The sequence below is a fragment of the Phoenix dactylifera genome, chromosome 9 (genome assembly GCF_009389715.1).
Source record: "Phoenix dactylifera cultivar Barhee BC4 chromosome 9, palm_55x_up_171113_PBpolish2nd_filt_p, whole genome shotgun sequence".
NCBI classification, from domain to species: Eukaryota; Viridiplantae; Streptophyta; class Magnoliopsida; order Arecales; family Arecaceae; genus Phoenix; species Phoenix dactylifera.
The window spans coordinates 2,262,846-2,282,910 of record NC_052400.1 but is presented as its reverse complement, the minus strand read 5'-3'; the positions used below and the strand labels follow the sequence as shown (position 1 = coordinate 2,282,910).

Sequence of the window (20,065 nt, the reverse complement as noted above, 5' to 3'; positions counted from 1 at the left end):
TTTGACAGCACACAAATGGTTGTACTAAATTAAAATTTAGGATAAAAATAGAAAATATGTACAAATTTATTTTTTTACATAATTTTTTTTGATAAAATAGCTGCTCACAATAATCAGGCATGCTAACAACCAACTGAGTCCATAATTAATCATTAATATTGATATTTGTGTACAGTAAGTGTACAACTTACGAAGGCATGGCCTAGTGGGCGAAAGGATTCCAATCCAACCCAGATAGTTGTGGGCCGGGCCAGGTGGGACCAATTCGTATCAAATGAAAATCGGAAAGTGCAAAAAAAAATAAAAATAAAAAATAAAAAATCGGAAATCGCTAAAGATGGGTACAGCGACAACGGTCTTTTTTATTATTATTTTTTAATTAAAAACCGGTATTTCATATAGTACGTGAATGAATATCTCCAGTAGAATCAGCATAAACTAAGTCACACAGTGCCTAAGGCAATTCACTCTCTCCTGCCCACAGGGTGTCGCCTGAGTGGCACGCTACATATGCCATCAACTAGTCTGCTACCTTGTTGGCCTTTTAGTATACATATTTAGCCTGAAAGACCATTCAATCACTCAACATATTCCAAATATCTCAAGGTAAAGGGTGTATCCCCCCTCCGCTCGGGCTCTTTTGGACCCAACTAATTACGGTGGCTGAATCACCCTCCAATATAATCAAGATAGTCTGAAATGCTCGCCTAGTATGGCATAATCCAATTCAGGCCGCCCGCAACTCTGCTCCGGGCATAGAGATGTCAAAGATCTGGCAGCCGCCAACAGTAACCACCATAGAACTCAAATTACGAAATCTGCTCCTCCCCTCGTGCTGCTCTTTAAAATAACACCGTCAAAGTTGATCTTGAGAAGGCTCAGAGGCGAGGGCTTTCAGGTGAAATACACCACGCTACCGTCTTCTTAATCGGATGTACTGTTGCCGAGCTGACCCGAGCAACAGCATAGTCCCAACCGAGCGTGAGCGAGAAAGCGAGCTGTGTCCCCCACAAAGTATTGTCCGCTCTGGGGATCGTAAACCACACATGAGTTCGCTTAGCGATATGCCTCGAGGCGGGAGCCACCCCTCACGATTTTGCCCCACAAAAAGGCGCCTCATGAGGAAAGGCTTTAAGCCCCTCATTATAAGGCACATACCTTTCCGTTATTCGGTCGATGTGGGACTAAATTCGGGAACCCCTACAACACAGCCCCCCTAGCGGGAAGGTCCTGTGCTGATCGGGGCCTCTACCTAGCGCACCATTTGTTGCTGGGCTGACCCGAGCAACAGCACAGTCCTAATCAAGCGCGAGTGGGAAAGCGAGCTATGTCCCCTACGAGGTATTGTCTACTCATACCTAAGTTCGTTTAGCAATATGCTTCGAGGCGGGAGCCACCCCTCACGGTTTTGCCCCACAAAAGGTGCCTCGCAAGGAAAGGCTTTGAGCCCACCATTATAAGGCACAGTCCTTTCCGCTATCCAATCGATGTAGGACTAAATTCGGAAACCCTACAACATGTACTATTTGGACGGCCCTGATTGAATCACGAGTCACATCAGCATGCCAACGACAGCCGGGAGGATAGAGTGGAAAGTGGCGTCTTGCGTGCGGGTACACCTAGTGAACCAAAAGGCGCGAGCGGGAACAGCCCCCGACAAACACCCCTCAGATCCAAACTCCCTCACCCCATCCTCTCTCCCGAGACCCGACTCCCAACCCCACTGGTTCCCGATCCCAGAAGTGCCCGGAACCTACAGGGCCCAACCCTAGGGTTCTCCCAAACCCCAATTCCGAGCTCGATCCCTTCGAATCCTACTGCAGTTCCTCTGATCCGTGAGTCCTTCCTCGCTTATCATTTGTCCAATCTTTATATCTTCCAATTCCTGTTGTACCAGGTTTCTCTCTCGATTCCTTGGCCTTGCCACTGATGGAGCTGGCAAAGGACGTTCCGAGTCTGGTTTCTCCTTCGAGCTTTGGTAGATGGAGGAGCAAATTAGGAGTTTTCCACAAACACTCGAGGGTTAGTGCAAAGCGAGAGAGAAGTCGGGATCGGGTGGGATCATCGGTGGTGGTGATGACAATGTCGGGGATCCGCAACAGAAAGGAGTCTTTGGTCATCCATGCAAGTAGTACAGGGGCTGCCGAGGTGGAGACAGCTGTGGCTGAGCGGCCGGGGCTGGCGGTATTCAAAGTGCTCGCGGGGACGCCGGCACCACTTGGTGCTACGGCTTGCAATGGAGGTGTCAATTTTGCTATTTGTTCCAGTAGCGCTTCGGCAGTGACGCTTTGCCTCTTCACCCTTTCTGATCTGAAAGCAGTAAGTTTTACTGATATAGTTTTATGGTTTTCCACCTGAGTTCTTATTGAATTAGAGCTGTTGGGTGTGTTTTAATGTGAAAGTTGGTTTTTTTTTTCTTTCAAAAAAAAAAAAAAAATCTGGCTACCTTCTGCTTGCTCCATTCAATTGATTCTATTCATGCTTCTTGCCTTTAATTGGAGTAATTTGTCTCCAGGGTGTTAAGTAGGCAGTATTATTGAAGTAGCTTTACCTTCATTTGCATGATGATTAAAAGAAGATACCCTCTGTATGATTGAAATGGAGTTTAAGATATTGTTAATAAAGTGATGCTTGAAGTTGAGGAAAAAAGTAAACTGTGGTTTTTGGTTGACAGTGCTATTTTGCAGCTCAAGATTTTGACCTTAAACCGAGGTCATCCATTGGAAGAGGGAAAAAGTAAACTCAAATTTAAAGGGAAAATTCATAGTTGGTGTCGTTTCATAGTGGTTGACAGTGCTATTTTGCAGCTCAAGATTTTGACCTTAAACCGAGGTCATCCATTGGAAGAGGGAAAAAGTAAACTCAAATTTAAAGGGAAAATTCACTGTTGGTGGCTATTTAGATTCATTGGGGCATCCGAGTTCAATAACCTTAGCATTAGCACATGCTTCTTATTTAAAAGCAGAACTTCACATTCTCCCCAAGATTTGGTTATCATTTATATGGTCTAGCAAACATAGATTGCTGAAAAAGGTCCTACTTCTTAAGGCTTAAACTCGTTTTTGATGTTCCACTGTTTCTTTCTTCACCTTTTGGTGCAGAATAGAGTGACGGAGCAGATCTCCCTTGACCCACTGTTCAACAAGACTGGGGACATGTGGCATGTTTTTGTTCAAGGTGAATTTAGGGATATGCTATATGGGTACAAGTTTGATGGAAAATTTTCTCCTGAAGAAGGGCACTCCTTTGATTATTCTCGGATCTTGTTGGATCCTTATGCTAAGGTTTGTTTTTCTTTTTTTGTTGCATTAGTTAGATCAATTTGTATTTTTGTCAGTATAATGCAGTTGAATGTCAGTATTCTAGTTAATATTCATTCTTGCAAGTTGGAGCAGTTAATACCTTAAGCTGTATGACTGATGGTGACTCATTCTAAGATTATGCACTACAATTCCTGCGCCAATCCCTGAAGATTATGCACTACAATTGACCCTCCTGTTTTGTTTAGGCAGTTATAAGCAGAGGGGATTATGGTGTCTTGGGCCCTGGTGGCGATTGTTGGCCTCAGATGGCTGGTATGATACCGATTTCCGACGATGAGGTATTTTTATGTGTTACGGGCACTGCACTGCATTTGTAGTCATTTATTGATCCTTATTGTTTATGTTCTTTTCTTTTCTCCTTTGAACTTTAAGGTGTTATTTTCATTTTGTATATTCTTGTTTCTATATTGCTTGAACTTCAAATTCTGGTTAACAATTTCATGATTTTTGATGCATAAACACAGGGATAAGCTGAACTCTATAGTTATAGTTAACAGTAGTTAATTAGGATGCCTACTTTCATTTAGATTTTTCTGTTGCTGTATGTATAGAAACTCATATTTCAACAATCAGCTTGAGGAAACTATGAAACTGGCTTAATTGACTTGTTACCTTGAAAAGGAGAAAATTCTAGCAGTTACATACTTGAAATTTTGGAATTTTGAGAGATTAACAGAGGTTGAATTGGAAGGCATTTTGAATGGAGACCAGAAAGCTCAATGATAGGATGATCTCTCTTTACCTCTCTACCTCTCCCCTTCCCTCCCCCCACCACACCACCCCAGCCCCCCCACCCTCTCCTCTTCACTTTCTTCTCTGTAAAACATTTTTATGTTAGCCAACTTTCTTAGAGAAGCATTAGTGCAACTTTTGTTGCTTGGGTACCCAAGGAAAAGAAGGTTATGAATGTTGAGGACAATAGGCTTATTAGCTTGTGGAATGGAACCTAAAAGATTAAGTGAGCTGCTGTGGAAAGGATGAAAGGAAGCTTGGACATCTTCTTTTGAGCAGTCAATTCATTATTAGTGGCAGTTGCATGGCTAACTAATTTGTCACTGCATATTTAAAGCAACAATGACCAGCATTGAAAAGTTCTGAGCTGACCTTGCCTGTGTACTTGAACAAGAAAATGCCTTTGGCAAATTGAACTTGTAGTGCTTCTTATTTGTCAAGACTGAAGAATAATAGGATGGTTCTAAAGCAGATGGGTTGGGTGGATAAAGAATTCTATCATCACGTTTTGGGCTTTTCACTTAGAAAAAAGGGATTGTTTGATTTTGTCCATTGCAGGGGTTATACATAGCAATGTTAGATAAAATGCCACAGAATAGCTTAATAGGTCACATGATCACATGACAATTTGAAAAGCACATGATGACCTACAATAAGGTAGCCTGGAAATTAATCTGAGAATAACGCAACAATCACTTGTTTCATTTAACTAACTACAGCTTAGTCCATGTACTCAGAACTTTGTTTTCTTTGAAGGAAGTCAAGGGTTCAAGTCCAATCAGCTGCTCCATGATTTCCAGGTTATTGCAATTGTGCCACTGTTAGAGGCACTAGTGGAGGAAGAAGAAGAACAAAAAGAAGAAGAATTTATGCACACATCATCTAGTTACAATCAAAAGCCTTAAGCCTTTGGTGGTGCATGGCATGGAGGAAATCAAGGGTTCAAGTCCAATCAGCTGCTCCAGGATTTCTAGGTTATTGCGATTGTGCCACTGTTAGAGGCACTAGTGGAGGAAGAAGAAGAACAAAAAGAAGAAGAATTTATGCACACATCATCTATTTACAATCAAAAGCCTTAAACCTTTGACGGTGCATGGCATGGAGGAAGTCAAGGATTCAAGTCCCAATCAGCTTCTCCATGATTTCCAGGTCATTGCAATCATGCCACTGTAAGAGGCACTGGTGGTGCAATATGGATGGCATGGAGGCTTGCGGAATTTATGCACATGTCATTCATTTACAATCAAAAGGCTTAACCCTTTGATGGTGCAAGTTACTTAACTTACTTCATCATATATATTTCTGGGACAGTGTTTATTACTTGAGTTCTGAAATTTTTTCAACACATTGAAGTGAGGTTTGACCCTATATTGGTACCATCCTATTATAGTGTTGGTACACGATATAGTATGAGACGGCGAGTCGTACCGAGTGTTGTTACTGTACAAGACTGTATCGGTTCGGTACCAGTATGGTACGGTACGTCCGGTATGGTACCAACTGGTACGGCGACCTTGATTGAAGCATAGAAAAGATCCAAAACTAGCCAACAATATATATGCACCTCACTTTAACTTATTTCATCATATATATGCACAGGACAGTTTTTATATCTTTAGTTTTATAGTGTGTTTTTGGCTTATATAAATTGTTGATTTAATAAACTTCATTTCTTGTTTTAAATTGCAAGATGTTAGTAGTTTCGTGATTGTCTAGATTATGTCATGCCTGTACTTTGAAATATTTTTTCATATTAAATTTCTTTTGGTAATGTATTGCTTCATCTTTCCTCTGGGTTTAATTTCAGCATGCTATCTTTAATGTTCTCAGTTTGATTGGGAGGGAGATTTACCTTTAAACTATGCTCAGAAAGACCTCATAATTTATGAAATGCATGTAAGAGGCTTCACAAGGCATGATTCGAGTAGGACAGATTCCCCAGGGACTTACCTTGGTGCAGCAAATAAACTTGACCATTTGAAGGTAAGTGTTATTATAGTGGGATTTATATCATTGAGGTTTCTATGCCCATCAGAAATTAACATTTCTTCCTTTCTTATCAGGCATCAAGTAATATTGCTATGTATCTGGATTATTGTACTTTCCCTAACATCCATGCAATAGTGTGAAAAGTATGAGAAGGAAATATTTCTCAATTTCGATAACTAGGGTTCGAGTATTTGGATATACATTCACACTTTTAGCTGATGATAATGTTTCTGACATGTCAAATTAGAGTGCTGCAGTGTATGGCTTATGTAAGCATATATGTACGTAAGCATATATGTACGTACATACGTGGAAGCATATCTATAGAAATTGAAACCTGTTGAAGAATCTGTCTATCTAGTGTGCATACCTATATTCATCCCTTTTATTCTTGAAAACTTCATTGGCGATGGTGGCTGTCAGTGTCTTTACGGTTCCCTTTTTTATTATGTTTGTCCTTGGTCTAAGATATATACCGAATTCTGCTTACACAATCCAATGCACTATAATTTTTCACTTCGACAAGAAACTTGTGATATCTGCAAGTCACCATGCTGTAAGTTTGATTATCCATAACTTATTCCCAGCAACCTGCAATCTAAGAATGTGCTGCTGGTAACCATTCAATGTAACGATTTCAATATGTAGATTTGGTAATTTCTAAATGGAAGGTTTGATTTGTCATTGTAGGTAAACTCGTGATGCTTGGAGTTTATTGTCGCCAATATAAGATTTTTTTTCTCTTCTTTCTGGTTCATAGTTGAGTATTTAAAAAACTACAGGAGCTTGGAGTCAATTGCATAGAGCTAATGCCGTGTCAAGAGTTTAATGAGCTGGAGTACTTCAGCTACAACTCCATCCTTGGTGAGAATAAGTATGTGGACTTGATCTCGAAAGTTTATTAATATTTTTAATTAATTATTTAGCAGATTATCATTGTGTATATGTCTGTGCTGGTAAATGCATCTGACCCTTCAAGAAATTAACTCCCATGGAAAAATAGTTGTTATTACTATCTTTAATTTAAAGGTGTGTTAAGTTAGGTACTGTAGCAAAAATTTAATATATCTATGATGGTTGTTGTAACCAAGTTCTATCATTATTTTCAGTCAAGTCTAATTTGCTTTAAATTTTGAGTCTTTCCAACCTTTTGACCCTTCTGCACAAATTAAAGTGTCTTGCTTTACAAAGTTTGTCTTGCGGATTTTAAAGCCAACTCAATGCTATCAGCCTTTCTTGTAATTATGGTTTTAGAAACCGCCGAAACAGGATGGTACAACCATTACTTTACCATTCTGGCACGAAATTGGCATTAGTGTGGGTGCTGGGATGTCGAAACAGGGACTGGTTCTTATCAATCGTACTGTATTGACTGTACCAATCCGTACCAATGACCTTTCAATTTTTTGAAAGTTGTCAGTTTTGGTACATATGATCGTTATCAGTACTGTACTAATATCATACTATTCTGATGGAAAAAAGGTATGCAGTTCGGTGCCAGTATTTTTAAACCTTAGAGCATTTTGAGTTATCTTTTATAAATGCTCTACAGACAGTCGGTGCCCATTTTTCAGGCTTCTCATTTTCTATCACTCTAAGGGAAAAGAAAAAAAAAACTTCAATAACTTCCTCGATAATAATTTTGTGCATCCTTTATGGAGAATTTCTTATCGTTTTCCTTGAAGCTTTTTACCTCATTTCAGGTTGAATTTCTGGGGATACTCAACAGTAAACTATTTTTCACCAATGATAAGGTATTCATCAGCTGGGATGAATAACTGTGGCCTTGATGCAATTAATGAATTTAAGACTCTTGTTAGAGAAGCTCATAAAAAAGGCATTGAGGTAACTAGGGAGATGGGTGCCTATTCTATGTTATCTTCATCTTTAATATCTGCTGATTTTTCTCACTTGAATTTCAATAGGTGCTCCTGGATGTCGTTTTCAATCACACAGCTGAAGGGAATGAGAATGGTCCCATATTATCATTTAGGGGCATTGACAACAGCACTTATTATATGCTTGCACCTAAGGTTAGTTCCCACATTGTCAGTAACTTGTTTCTTTGTCATGTGTATGCATGAGAATATGAGAAAAATCCTTTATGGAAGACCTTTTTTGGACAAATTACCCATTTACTTTTACCAAGAGATCTTTATTTGATCAGTGCAGACGTAACCTGTTCTTCCTCTAATTTCTTTTACATACATACATATATAAAAAATGAAGGTATGTGCATATGTATATATGCACATATATATTTATATATGTATTGTGACATTGCATCTTGAGTGTTCCATCAACTACAGAAATACAAACATTTTATTTTTCTACAGGGTGAGTCCTATAATTATTCGGGTTGCGGAAACACATTCAACTGTAATCATCCTACGGTTCGTCAATTTATAGTAGATTGTTTGAGGTAGACTCTCCAGATTTTGTTTTTCTTGTAAAATTTCCTATCATTTTAGTTTTAAATTTTAATTAGTCATGAACGAGATGGTCGCATGATCTTGCGGTCATTTGCGCATTTCTGCTAATGTGCCAAAGCTAGATAGTTGGGGTGTGCAGCATTTCAATAATCTCCAAAATTAACTGATATTAATCGCTTTACAGAGCAATTTTTTCTGCAAATAAATTGAACATTTGATGACCTCTGAGTGCTTAGAAGTATGTCAGTGGTCACCAGTTATTTTTCATGTTTTATGCATTCTGGAAATAGAGATACATGGAACACAATAACTGAGAAAACACTAATAATAAGTAATAAAATTTATATTTAGTTAAAAAAAATGATCTGATTGAGATAAATGAAGCATCCAAAGCTTCAACTTTATCATAAAGAACAGAAGAGTAAACTGATATCTGTTGTTCTTCATTTGTTCCTGGATGAAAGATCTTTGTCAATCCCACCCTTTCACCCAAAGTTGCCTAGACACTCATTGGAAGTCAAGTTTTATACTTCTCTGGACTCGCCAAACCCCTCAAAAAGGAAAATTGGGGAAAAACTCTCATCACTCTTATATACAATATTGTACCATGGAACAGGCAATTATCATCTTCATTTTTCTTATAGCAGTTGCATTCTTCTTCTCATGATTCCTTTTTCAAAAGTTTAGAGTAAAACTTCTCTCATAACTTGGCATAATTTTTAAATAAACCTGAAAGCTTAAGGTTCTCAGAGTGGTAATGAATCTGGTTTGAAGAATTTATTTCTAAGAAAATTTTGTAAATTGCATAATGCATATTATAAGTAAATTTTGTAAACTGCATAATGCATATTATTAGTCATGTATTTTACTGCTACTCTTTCAAAACCTATAGTGCCTGCTACATATAGTTGGTCCATGCCAGCAAGGATTGCTGTGCCGGAACAGGGGCCCGGACCGGCTGCCCAGTGGCACGAGTTAGTATGCCCCCGTGCCAGGCTCGTACCGACACAGTAGAGGAGCTGGGGGAGAGGGAGAACCGGAGAGCGAAAAAACGAGAGAGAGAAGGGGGAGCGAGAGAGGGAGAGAGAAGGAGGGTGGCGGAGGGCCGGAGAGCCGCGCGGTGGGGCGGAGGAAGGGTTCCGCCTCCGCAACCCTCCTTCTCTCTTCCTTCCTCTCCCTCTCTCTTCATCCCCCGCTTTCTCTCTCTCTCTTCCTCTTTTTCCTTCTCCCTCTCCATCCTGGTTTCTCGCTTTGGTTGCCGGAACCATTCCAGTCCGCCGCGATACGGCTCGATACGCTCCGAACTGGGCGATTCGGGATGGTTCCGCCGACCACGCATGTCAGGCATTACCAATATATGGTGTTGTCATGTTAAATTTATTCTATCAGACAATCTTAAACTAATGCACAACTTTTATAATCTGAGTTCAGTTGAGAACTTGTAATTTAACTACTGCTCTTGTAAGATTTTTCTATCTTGCAAAATGAGGTTTACTTTGTTTCTGTATAACAGATACTGGGTCACAGAAATGCATGTTGATGGATTTCGCTTTGATCTTGCTTCTATCATGACCAGGAGTTCCAGGTTGACTATTACACACCTCACTTGTTGTACATATTCCTTTTACAACATCCTTATGTTTTTCCTTTTTATGTTTTTGTTCATTTAAGCTTATGGGATCCAGTTAATGTATATGGAAATCCAATAGAAGGTGATCCATTCACAACTGGAACCCCCCTTGGTAGCCCTCCACTCATTGACATGATGAGCAATGATCCAATCCTCAGCAAGGTCAAGGTAATTATGCCAAACAAATTTCTTTTGGGAATGTCCATAAATTTCAATAATTTCTATTTATTGAATTTAGTGGAAATCACTACTGGCTTTTCCCAGGATGCAATTTTGCAGCAGTTCATGTATCATAGCTCTTAATATCTATTAGAACAATTTATTTTCAATTGTTATTAATATTCTTATTCATGTTGTTTTGTGCTATTTTTTTGTTCTTGACCAATCAATTTTGCATAATTTGAACTTTGAACCATGGTTTTGAGTACCGGACTGTACTGGTCCATTCCAAGAGAACCGTACCATATAAATCGGGAACTGGTACCCGGTACACTCCTTGTACTGAGTTTTTGTACCAAAAACTTTGTCACACCGACATGGTGCCTATTGGGTGCTGGTACAGGTACTGAAACTAATACTTGAAACCTTGATTTGAACTATAATCAATCAGCACATATCTTTATTGATACGAGTTCTATTCTTTCTTATCTGAAAGGCTCTGACTTAGTAGCTTTTCTTTGCTTCTCTTGTTGAACAGTTAATTGCTGAAGCATGGGATGCGGGAGGCCTTTACCAAGTCGGTGACTTTCCTCATTGGAGTATTTGGTCTGAATGGAATGGGCAGGTTAGTTACATATTTTTGTTCAGGAATGCATTTGATATTGAAGCAATGAAATTAAGAAATATAATTGTATTATATGAAATTAAATACAAGAATACATGGTACATGGAAAATTTGAAGTAATAGCTGGGCACATGAGAATGATTGATGACAAATGTAATTACCAAAAAAAAGTTTTAAACAGGAAAATCAAAAAGAATTTAATATTAGCAATTTTGCATGAAAGAAAAAAAGTAGGAGTGAATTCCATGCAACATGTACTGTAGCAGGCTATCAGCCCTTGACCCGCAGATGCATGACTTATCACACCATAATCCTTCCTCAGAATCGCAATCAGGCTGCATGTAGTTGCCTCTCTCATGATAAAGCTTGCAACCTATCAGGAAAAAAAATGATATCGGATACGTGTGAGTTTGTGTGGTTCTTTTTAGCACAGGAGAGGGGGAAGTGCGGGGACAACCCCTTGCATTACCTAGAGATGATTGTCTATGCTTATATTCTGTGAGCACCAGATTCTATGCTGGGCTTTAACACTTTATGGTTGTGAAAGTATACAGATTGTGTATCTATTATGCCTTTTTAGTCCCACTTGCAGTCTCACTTATATTGTCTCTATGCTCAGTACCGGGACACAGTGCGGCAATTCATTAAAGGTACTGATGGATTTTCTGGAGCATTTGCTCAGTGCCTTTGTGGAAGCCCAAACCTATACCAGGTAATTGTTGTATAAGTTCTACATATGTGGCATCGCATTATCTGGGAGCATAATTCCAATTCATGCCCAGATGGATATGTTTAGCATGTGCAGAGTATTGGTTATTTTTATTGCCTTCCTCTTCTTTAGTTGCCGGTTGAGGCATTCTCCTATGTATTTTTCCAGTATATTCTGTCATAAGGAATGGCAACTTGTTGTGTATAGCTGCAAGCAGTTACTCTAATTTGGCTTGTATTAATCACCGATAGTCTGAATCAGGGGGGAGGAAGAAAACCCTGGCATAGCATCAACTTTGTGTGCGCACATGATGGATTTACTTTGGCTGATCTGGTTACATATAACAACAAGTATAACTTGTCCAATGGTGAAGATAACAGAGATGGAGAAAATCACAATCTAAGCTGGAATTGTGGGGAGGTAAACCTCTACAATTCTCTCTGGAGATAGAAAATTTAGCTTGTAGATGAATTTTTTGCTGTGTATTCCTTAACTTCTATCTTGTGACTATTCTCTTTAAATTTTTGTCCTTCCTGAGCTGAAGTGAGAAGCTTGTGCTCTCAATATGCCGCCATATTGTTTTTAAACATATTGTTTTTAAACTGGATGGCCAGAGAGATTTAGAAGACCTGAACTTGTTTTGTTTTCTATTTTCTGCAATATTATATGATTTTTGACAGTGGGCATGGGTGGTGGTGTTTTTTCCGCATTAGCACATGCTGACTTATGATATAGCTTTAGCTCTAGAAATTCCTGAGTAGATGTAGTCTAATATTCTTTATTTTGAGCATGCAGGAAGGAGAGTTTGCAAGTATAACAGTAAGACGATTGAGAAAAAGGCAAACGCGGAACTTCTTCCTGTGCTTGATGGTTTCTCAAGTATTAGTTTTTCTATTACCTCAACCTCTGTCGGATAAAATAAAAAAAAAGGCTAATCATTCTGGTAGTTCACTTAATATCCTTATATTATTGACAGGGCGTTCCCATGATCTACATGGGCGATGAGTATGGTCACACAAAAGGAGGCAACAACAATACTTACTGCCATGATAATTATGTGAGGTTCTGACCTTATTCTCATTCGGTTTACTCTCTTTGATCCTTGTTCATTCCATTTCTACTTGTTTGCTGCAGCTCAACTATTTCCGATGGGATAGGAAGGAAGAATCATCATCGGACTTCTATAGGTTCTGCCGTCTGATGACTAAATTCCGCCAGTAAAACACCGATCTATCACCAAATATTTTTCCTTGCCGCTTACCATTTACCAACAGTAGCATCAAACAGAGTCTCTCTTTTTATCTCTACTCAGCTGTTTTTTGATGGACTGCAGGGAATGTGAATCTCTTGGCCTTGACGACTTCCCGACAGCCGAACGACTCCAGTGGCATGGCCACCAGCCTGGGATGCCAGACTGGTCCAAAACCAGTCGGTTTGTGGCATTCTCCATGGTATTTTTATGTCTGGTCTTCTTCCATCTCTCAGCATATCTAAGGTTATGAAAGAAAGGACTGATGGTGAATTTGGGGCAGATGGATGCAGTGAAGGGAGAAATCTATGTGGCGTTCAACACAAGCCATCTTCCGGTGACAATCATGCTGCCAGACCGACCAGGCTACCGATGGGAGCCGCTGGTGGACACAGGCAAGCCCACACCCTATGACTTCCTCTCCGACGACCTTCCAGACCGAGCCATTGCCGTCAAACAATATGCCCACTTCCTCAATTCCAACCTCTACCCCATGCTCAGCTACTCCTCCATTATCCTCATGCTGCACCCAGCAGATGCGTGATAATCTTCTTCTAGCAAATAAATAAATGTATAAAAGGAGCATTTTAGTTATCAAGAGTAAGATGAATAAAGCTTTTCAAATTCATAACGTGTATCCCAGCTAGCAAAGAAAGAAAGAGGAGGAACTAAAAAAGAAAACAAGCTAGAAAGAAGAAGAAGAGGAAGAAGGCGGATTTGCTCTATTCCGGAGGTCTAGAGTTATATCCTACATCGTATGCACTATGTTGTTGTGTACTATGCCAATCATTTTGTCTCATTTTATGGGCTATTGTAAGTATGGAAAATGATGGAAGAATGAAATCTACCTGGAGTTTTTTTGCTTTTTTTGTTTTTGGATTCGTTGGCATTGCCTTCTGCACCAGACGTTGCACTGCATCTCGAAAGTTGGGGCCTGACAAGGGCTTGGGTGCTGTTATGCCCACAGGATTATGCGCGGCATGGGATGGCTATTGTATATTCATCTCAATACTTAAAAGGATCGTCCAAATATTATATTGAGAATATAAGAGATGAAGTCAGGGATATCCTATCTGATGCATCTCATCTCGATCCCAATGGATGGTGAAATTGAGTATGGAAGAGTCCGTTATGGGAAAATATGAAGTAGTTTTGTCTTTTGGTCCCAGATACAGTCATGTTCATGGTAGTCGTATCTTTTGGAAAGTTATTAGCTCATAGCTATCGTCTATTTTGGCGTCACGATTTTGTGAGCATTAGATTGATAAGGAATTTCATTTGTGATGCTTTGCCAAATGGTACGGTATTTGATTAGCTCGGATGAATCTCGCATGGAATATATACCAAATTTACTGGTGAGAGTGGAAAGGTTGGATCTTGGGAGAGAAAAGATGGATATTTTCATATTAATGGAGGGGAACAAGAAGCGAAGAACTGACGGTGGGTTTTCTACTCTCCTTCGTTGAGAATGGAATTGAGAATGGAGAGAAGTGATTTGTCTTAGAAACCACGCCAACGATGGTCAGAAATAGAAGGGAGAAAGAAGAGCTCCTGATGTCATATTTGCAGAGGGTTTTTTTTATAAAAGGAGGGAGACGAGGCCCTCTTTGGAAGAGAGATTGAAAGGCACGCAGAATTAGGGAATTAAATTTTTGGGTAGGGAAGAGATTCACGCTCGCCAGCCAGGGGGGGGAAAATGGTGTATCGACTTCCTTATGGACGCCAACATATAGCAAATTGAGGATGGGGGAAAGAGAGAGAGAGCGAGCATTGAGGGAAGGACGTTTGTTGGCCCTAACAAAATGATGGAGAATTATTTAAAGATTCTTGAATGGATACATTTTTTTTTTTTTTTTTGCTTTGGAATGGAGCCTTATGTTCAGGTCCTAAACTGACAAGTTTCATACAGATTCAGCAGTATTGCGAACTTTAGACAGAAATAAAAATTACTTCTAGCCCTGTAGACATATTTCAAAATAATTTCTGGTCTTACATGCATGTTTCATGTGAAGCCGGCAGGTCGGATTAATTTTGAAAATATATATTAAAAAAAGAATTAACTACAGCTCTCTAGATATATTTTTATTATTCCCGACCTAGAATTTCATATTAATTGGTCTACTGTTGAAATGACCAAAAAATATTACAATCATAATTATCTAATTTTTTTTCTCAATTATTTGATATTGACTTTATAGATTCACACTCGTCCAGTATTTCTATCCAAATCCAACTTATATAACAAAATAAAATTACATCAAGTTCCCTTAGCAGACTTTGAAAGTAATATTATATCGAGATCCTTTAATATTTTTTCTATTATTTTCCGCTGCCTAAATCACAAGTCTCACACAAAGCCAGGATTTTCCAGATCCTGCAGAACGAGGAATTAATTATAGATCCCTACATAGACCCTTTTTTTTTCTTTTTCTAGTGACTGTTACGCAAGTTCAATATGAAGCAAATCTGCAAGTACTATACACAGAACAACCTAACAGTGTATCAAATAATCTGACAATAACTCACATGCATCATCAGTTAGCACCCAAAAAATTCTCAGAAGCTCGCAATGAATAGCAGTGGAACCCTCGGGAGTAAACAAATTCCAGGTAAATCAAAGGTCAATATAGTGATAAAAGATGATCTACATAAAAAAGATTAATGAACAAACTAGCTCAGAAGCTAACAGAATTTTCTGGATATTCAGAAAAAATGTATAACAACTTAAAAATTCAATCTGGAGCAGAAAAATCCCTTAGGAACTATATGATGCAATAAAGTGCCTCATATCTATGTAGTGATTTAGAACTGGCCACTAGGCAAGAGACTCTTGAGACAATAGTGAGGCATCAGATAGCCTTTTACACTTTGTCCAGTATATACCAGTTGTGCATATAGGTTTCACTTCAAGAGAATGAATAGATTAAGCAATAACATTTGATGAAATACATTAATCAAGGTTTTCTTTTTTATATCTTGCACTTGATCACAGAAAATCAGGAAAAAGAGAGATCAAATTCATCTTGTTTGATGGTCAGAGCTCACCATCACTGTAGTCCGGGAAGGTAATGCACTTGAAGACCTTGCATTTTGCACACAGAATGTATCCAATCTGCAAGTAAGAAAGCCTAATAATCAAGTATTATATGCATTATCATACTGTGACTTTCCAAAATATCATGAGATGCAACTTTTACTTTTCTGGGTAACTAATAAGGACTTACAGCTCTGCAAGTTGGGCAGCGACGATAAATTCGGTTGTTCTCAGCCTTCACATAGGTCTTCTTGCCTTCGCAGAAGTCACAGAGCAGCCATCCTCTACCATCACAGGAATCACACATAATCCCTACTTCCTTTTTTTAAAAAAAAAAAAATTGGGCGAACGGTATTAGATAATGCTATAAATGGGTACTATAGGCAAAATTTAGTGTAAGCTGTAAAAAAGAGTCTGCCTAAAACATTATGATAGTTCAACAACCACACTAGATTAAGCATCCAGTTACTTTTGATTTTTTGCCAGCCTTTTGAGTAGCACGGCTAATACCTTAAATATGGAAGAGAAAAAAGGAGACAAGAAAGGAGTGAACTTGTTGCAGGTCAGCATTCAACCTGAAGCTAGACAACTTCACCATGCAAATCCTCTCCAGTCTTTTCACCATCAATTTCCCTTTAAAAATGAAAGGAGAAAGAGCAATTGAAAGTCTAAAGCAGAAAGAAATATTAAGAATATGATAATCTCCTGCAATCCATCTCATAAATGGTCTCATTTCCTGATCCTAAACATTTGTGCTCCTCCCTCCCTCTAAAACATGTAGCCTAGACAAAACATCTCGTTATAGAGATAGGTATTGAATGATAAGTTTTAATAGACAGATATATGACACAATTACAAAATTTACTCTATATCCTTTAACAAATCAAAATCTAGATAGTTTCATAAAGGCTTCCAAACCTTTAATCCCTCTTTCTGCATATTGTGGTTGCCTTCTCCGTTTTTCTTTTCCCGATCTAAGGTATCAAAATCTGCAAAGTTGCTTTCCTATTCTGATTTTCTCTTGCTTTTTTGTAACTTTCCATAATGTTCTATTTTGTCTGCTGTATTGGAGCCAAATGGAGTGGTTATTTCTAATGAAGTAGAGGAAACTAGCCTTATTTGTTTTCTGGAAGGCACTTGTGCAGTCCCTCCTTTCATACGACAGAGCATCGTACACAACTCCTTTAAAGATACAATCCTATGTGTCACTATGAACCAATTGTAGAAGATACAGTAGCCAGTTCCTGGTCCATGACAGCACCTGCCCATGAGTGGTAGCAAAATTTGCCACCTAACTGGCAACTTTGGTTAGCTCATGGTACGCGTGCGTAACCCGTGTATCTCTGGCCTAGACTGCAGTAATTCACGCAAGTCTAGGAGAGCTTTGAAGCCTGAAAATCTGTCAGAGATTTTAGTAACAAACCTCTTACCATGAGGCATGACTGGAGAAGTGTTAGTGGAAAGGAAGTTAAACTTCTTGGAAGCTTGCCGCCATCTTCAACAAGCTCTTGACAATATCCCGGTGGGCAATGATTTTTTTTTATTGACAATCTTAGGGGCTGCCAGTGATTTACAGAAAGATCTTTAACTCCTGTATCTCTGACTCTCTTGCGTCCTGGTTTCTTATATTTTTCTCTCAGTACAAATCAATAACTCATGACCTGGAACTTGCCAACACCATACACATGATGCCATCCACAAAACAGCCAGTTTGAACATAAACTTGTAAACCTTCTCCTCCCAGCCATTTGTACCCTTTTTTTCTTCTTTTTTTTTGTGAGAATTATGACAGGAGGAAGCCTGGCCAAAATCGGGAAAGGGTGAGAATCAAACCCAGGTCACTGGTATCGAAACACCACCGACTTTATCAACTGAACTAATTGTCACACTCTCTCGACTGTTTGTACTTGGCTTTATAAATTCTTCTATTTCATCCCACAATGGCAAACAGCCAACAATTCCCACAGCATCTCTCTTTTTTTTATTGAAACAAATCCCACAGCATCTCAATCATTTATTAGTAATTGTGTGTGCAACTGTTTTAAATCATTAATGAATTTTAGCATTTCTCAAGATTATGTGCAACTTTTTGCATCCTCAAACAAGCATATTTCATTCTTTATCCTTCATGGCCTTCCCCAGTGTTCCCACAGGTCCACCTTAGCATTCTCATATCTGCCTACTCACTTTATGTTTTGCTTGACATGTTACTCTCCACACAATTGTATGGCATATATTAATCACACAACCTAGTCGCACCTTTGTGCTACACATCCATCCATTCAGCTAGAACTCTATCGCTATTTCTTCATCCATTTCTTTACTATTTTGTACAGTAGATTGAAGATAACGTGGTTAGGAGAACCACAGGAAAGTCAAAATTCTAAGTTGAAAGCCTCTAAAGATCGAGATGATCAGTAGTTCCACTTATGAACATCTTGGAGTAAGATATTTGAGTATCTTTCAGAAGAAATAGTATTCCATCAGACTATATAGCATGTAGCAACTCTTCACCACATTCTGGCAATTTATATGATATTTATTTGCTGAATTTTCCTATTCATCCAGAGCAGGTTAGGCTTTCTTATTTAAATGCGGATTGACATATTATGCTTCACTTGAAGATTTGCTTGAAGCTAAAACAACATACTACCTCTGAGATCTTCCACCAAACTACTGCCACTTTCCATTTCCTCTTATACATGCTAAAAGCCCATATCTGCTCCATGAATCATCCATTTGATAAGGGCCAAAATCTATTTCATAGCTAAAGGAAGAATTAAACCACCACCACCACCACCTACCATTTTATATACTTTTCATAAATCTCCAGAAAATAAACGCATTTTGAGCATATACACAAGTCTTCAAAGATACTAGCACAAACACCAGGATGTCAGAGGAGCAGCCAAACTTAGGAGAGCAAAGAAAAGACTCCAAATCAGACTTATTGCCGAACACTCTTGCTACAAATCTAGGAAAACTCTCAAATCAGCGCAAGAAGACATAGTCATGATGCAATAGCCATTACCAATTTCCTGCATAGATGCTGTTTTGAGCAGTGTGTGCATGATGCTAGTCTCGGTAGCTTCCATTCCATGAATCTAAAAGACGAACTCCAAAATGGTATTTGCCGTAACTGGAATAGCTGGTTTTCAAAGAAAGAAATCAAACTCACCTCTTCCTCTACTTGTTGCTGGGTATCGGAGCTTTGCCGTAACGGCGTGCAATTGGCAGCAAGCAAACGGGTTCTCCTCTTCTTGCCCCTCCACGCTACTGCTACCGTTGCTGAACTCGAGCCTGCTGATGAAGGGGAACACCGCAACCAGCGGTGGAGATCCATCGACCTGCTCGGATTCCAAACCGCCATTTCCTTCCCTCGACCCCTCCCGTGGATGATGCTGGGGAAGAAGGAATGGAAATGGGACCCATCCAATCCCCCACTTTTGCCTCACCAAGCACCTCCGACTCATTGATTTAATTGACCCCGCCTGAATCAAACGGTTAGAATCCAATCTGAACCCAACAAAGCTACTCGATCCTAGAACCAATTACTCCACCCAAAGTACAGAGAAAAGGCCCCCACCGTGGCCCCCACACGTACGGAAATCTGTATATCGTACTATATCGATACTAAATTAATATACAGTATCATACTATATCAATATTTAATATACTTTACTATTTTATATTATACTATATTTCAATATTATAATAAAATAGTATTAATATAGAATTCGGTACGAATTTTAATACCAGGTGTGGTGCCCACAGAAGCAGAGCAGGGAGCTGCTTCTCAAAAACTACTAGCACTTGTGGTATGTACGCATTGCAATTGTTGTGCGGAATTAAGTGCTGATTGCTGTGAAGTCAGAACTTGCTTGTATTCTGTAGATTGTAAACCCAAAAGGTTATAAGATGGTAATTATTGTTTTTTTATGATTTTGATCAGGACAAACAACTCCATAAATGCAGTCGACTTGTGCAAACATTGGTAAAAAGCAAGTCGACTTGTGAACAAGTGTATATATAAAATGCATGCATGCATCCAAGGCAAGTTAGAAAACTTCTGGCAGAAGAAAGCATTAGAGGATATGTTTCATCCTCAGAAGATGTCTGGCTTTAACATTGCTCCTGAAATCAACAAATCTAATCCCTCGAGAAAATATGCCACTGTTTCTGC

At 39.1% G+C, this 20,065-nt stretch overlaps 2 protein-coding genes across 5 annotated transcripts; one reads left to right on the top strand and one right to left on the bottom strand.

Moving 5' to 3' along the window:
* The first annotated feature begins 1,644 nt into the window (after positions 1–1,644).
* On the top strand, positions 1,645–13,717 carry LOC103713120 (isoamylase 1, chloroplastic). 3 transcript variants are annotated; one of them, XM_039129795.1, is made up of 18 exons: positions 1,645–2,319; positions 3,102–3,284; positions 3,509–3,601; positions 5,886–6,038; positions 6,827–6,918; positions 7,730–7,889; positions 7,970–8,077; positions 8,381–8,466; positions 9,990–10,061; positions 10,148–10,274; positions 10,804–10,890; positions 11,510–11,602; positions 11,861–12,019; positions 12,395–12,478; positions 12,576–12,656; positions 12,734–12,816; positions 12,933–13,050; positions 13,142–13,717. In XM_039129795.1, exons 1-18 carry the CDS (start codon positions 1,930–1,932, stop codon positions 13,142–13,144), a joined length of 2,172 nt encoding a protein of 723 aa, XP_038985723.1. In that variant the 5' UTR covers positions 1,645–1,929; the 3' UTR covers positions 13,145–13,717. The 3 variants fall into 3 exon arrangements, with proteins under 3 accessions (XP_038985723.1, XP_038985722.1, XP_008798152.2); XM_039129794.1 differs by having other exon boundaries at positions 1,646–2,319; positions 13,132–13,717; XM_008799930.4 differs by having other exon boundaries at positions 1,647–2,319; positions 7,748–7,889; positions 13,132–13,717.
* A 1,809-nt stretch (positions 13,718–15,526) lies between these two features.
* On the bottom strand, positions 15,527–19,344 carry LOC103713122. 2 transcript variants are annotated; one of them, XM_039129796.1, is made up of 3 exons: positions 19,061–19,344; positions 16,073–16,201; positions 15,527–15,976 (listed from the first exon to the last, which is right to left on the bottom strand). In XM_039129796.1, the coding sequence occupies exons 1-3, from the start codon at positions 19,250–19,252 to the stop codon at positions 15,896–15,898; spliced, it is 402 nt and encodes a 133-aa protein (XP_038985724.1). In that variant the 5' UTR covers positions 19,253–19,344; the 3' UTR covers positions 15,527–15,895. The 2 variants fall into 2 exon arrangements, with proteins under 2 accessions (XP_038985724.1, XP_008798156.1); XM_008799934.4 differs by having other exon boundaries at positions 15,527–15,960; positions 19,061–19,342.
* Positions 19,345–20,065: the final 721 nt, after the last annotated feature.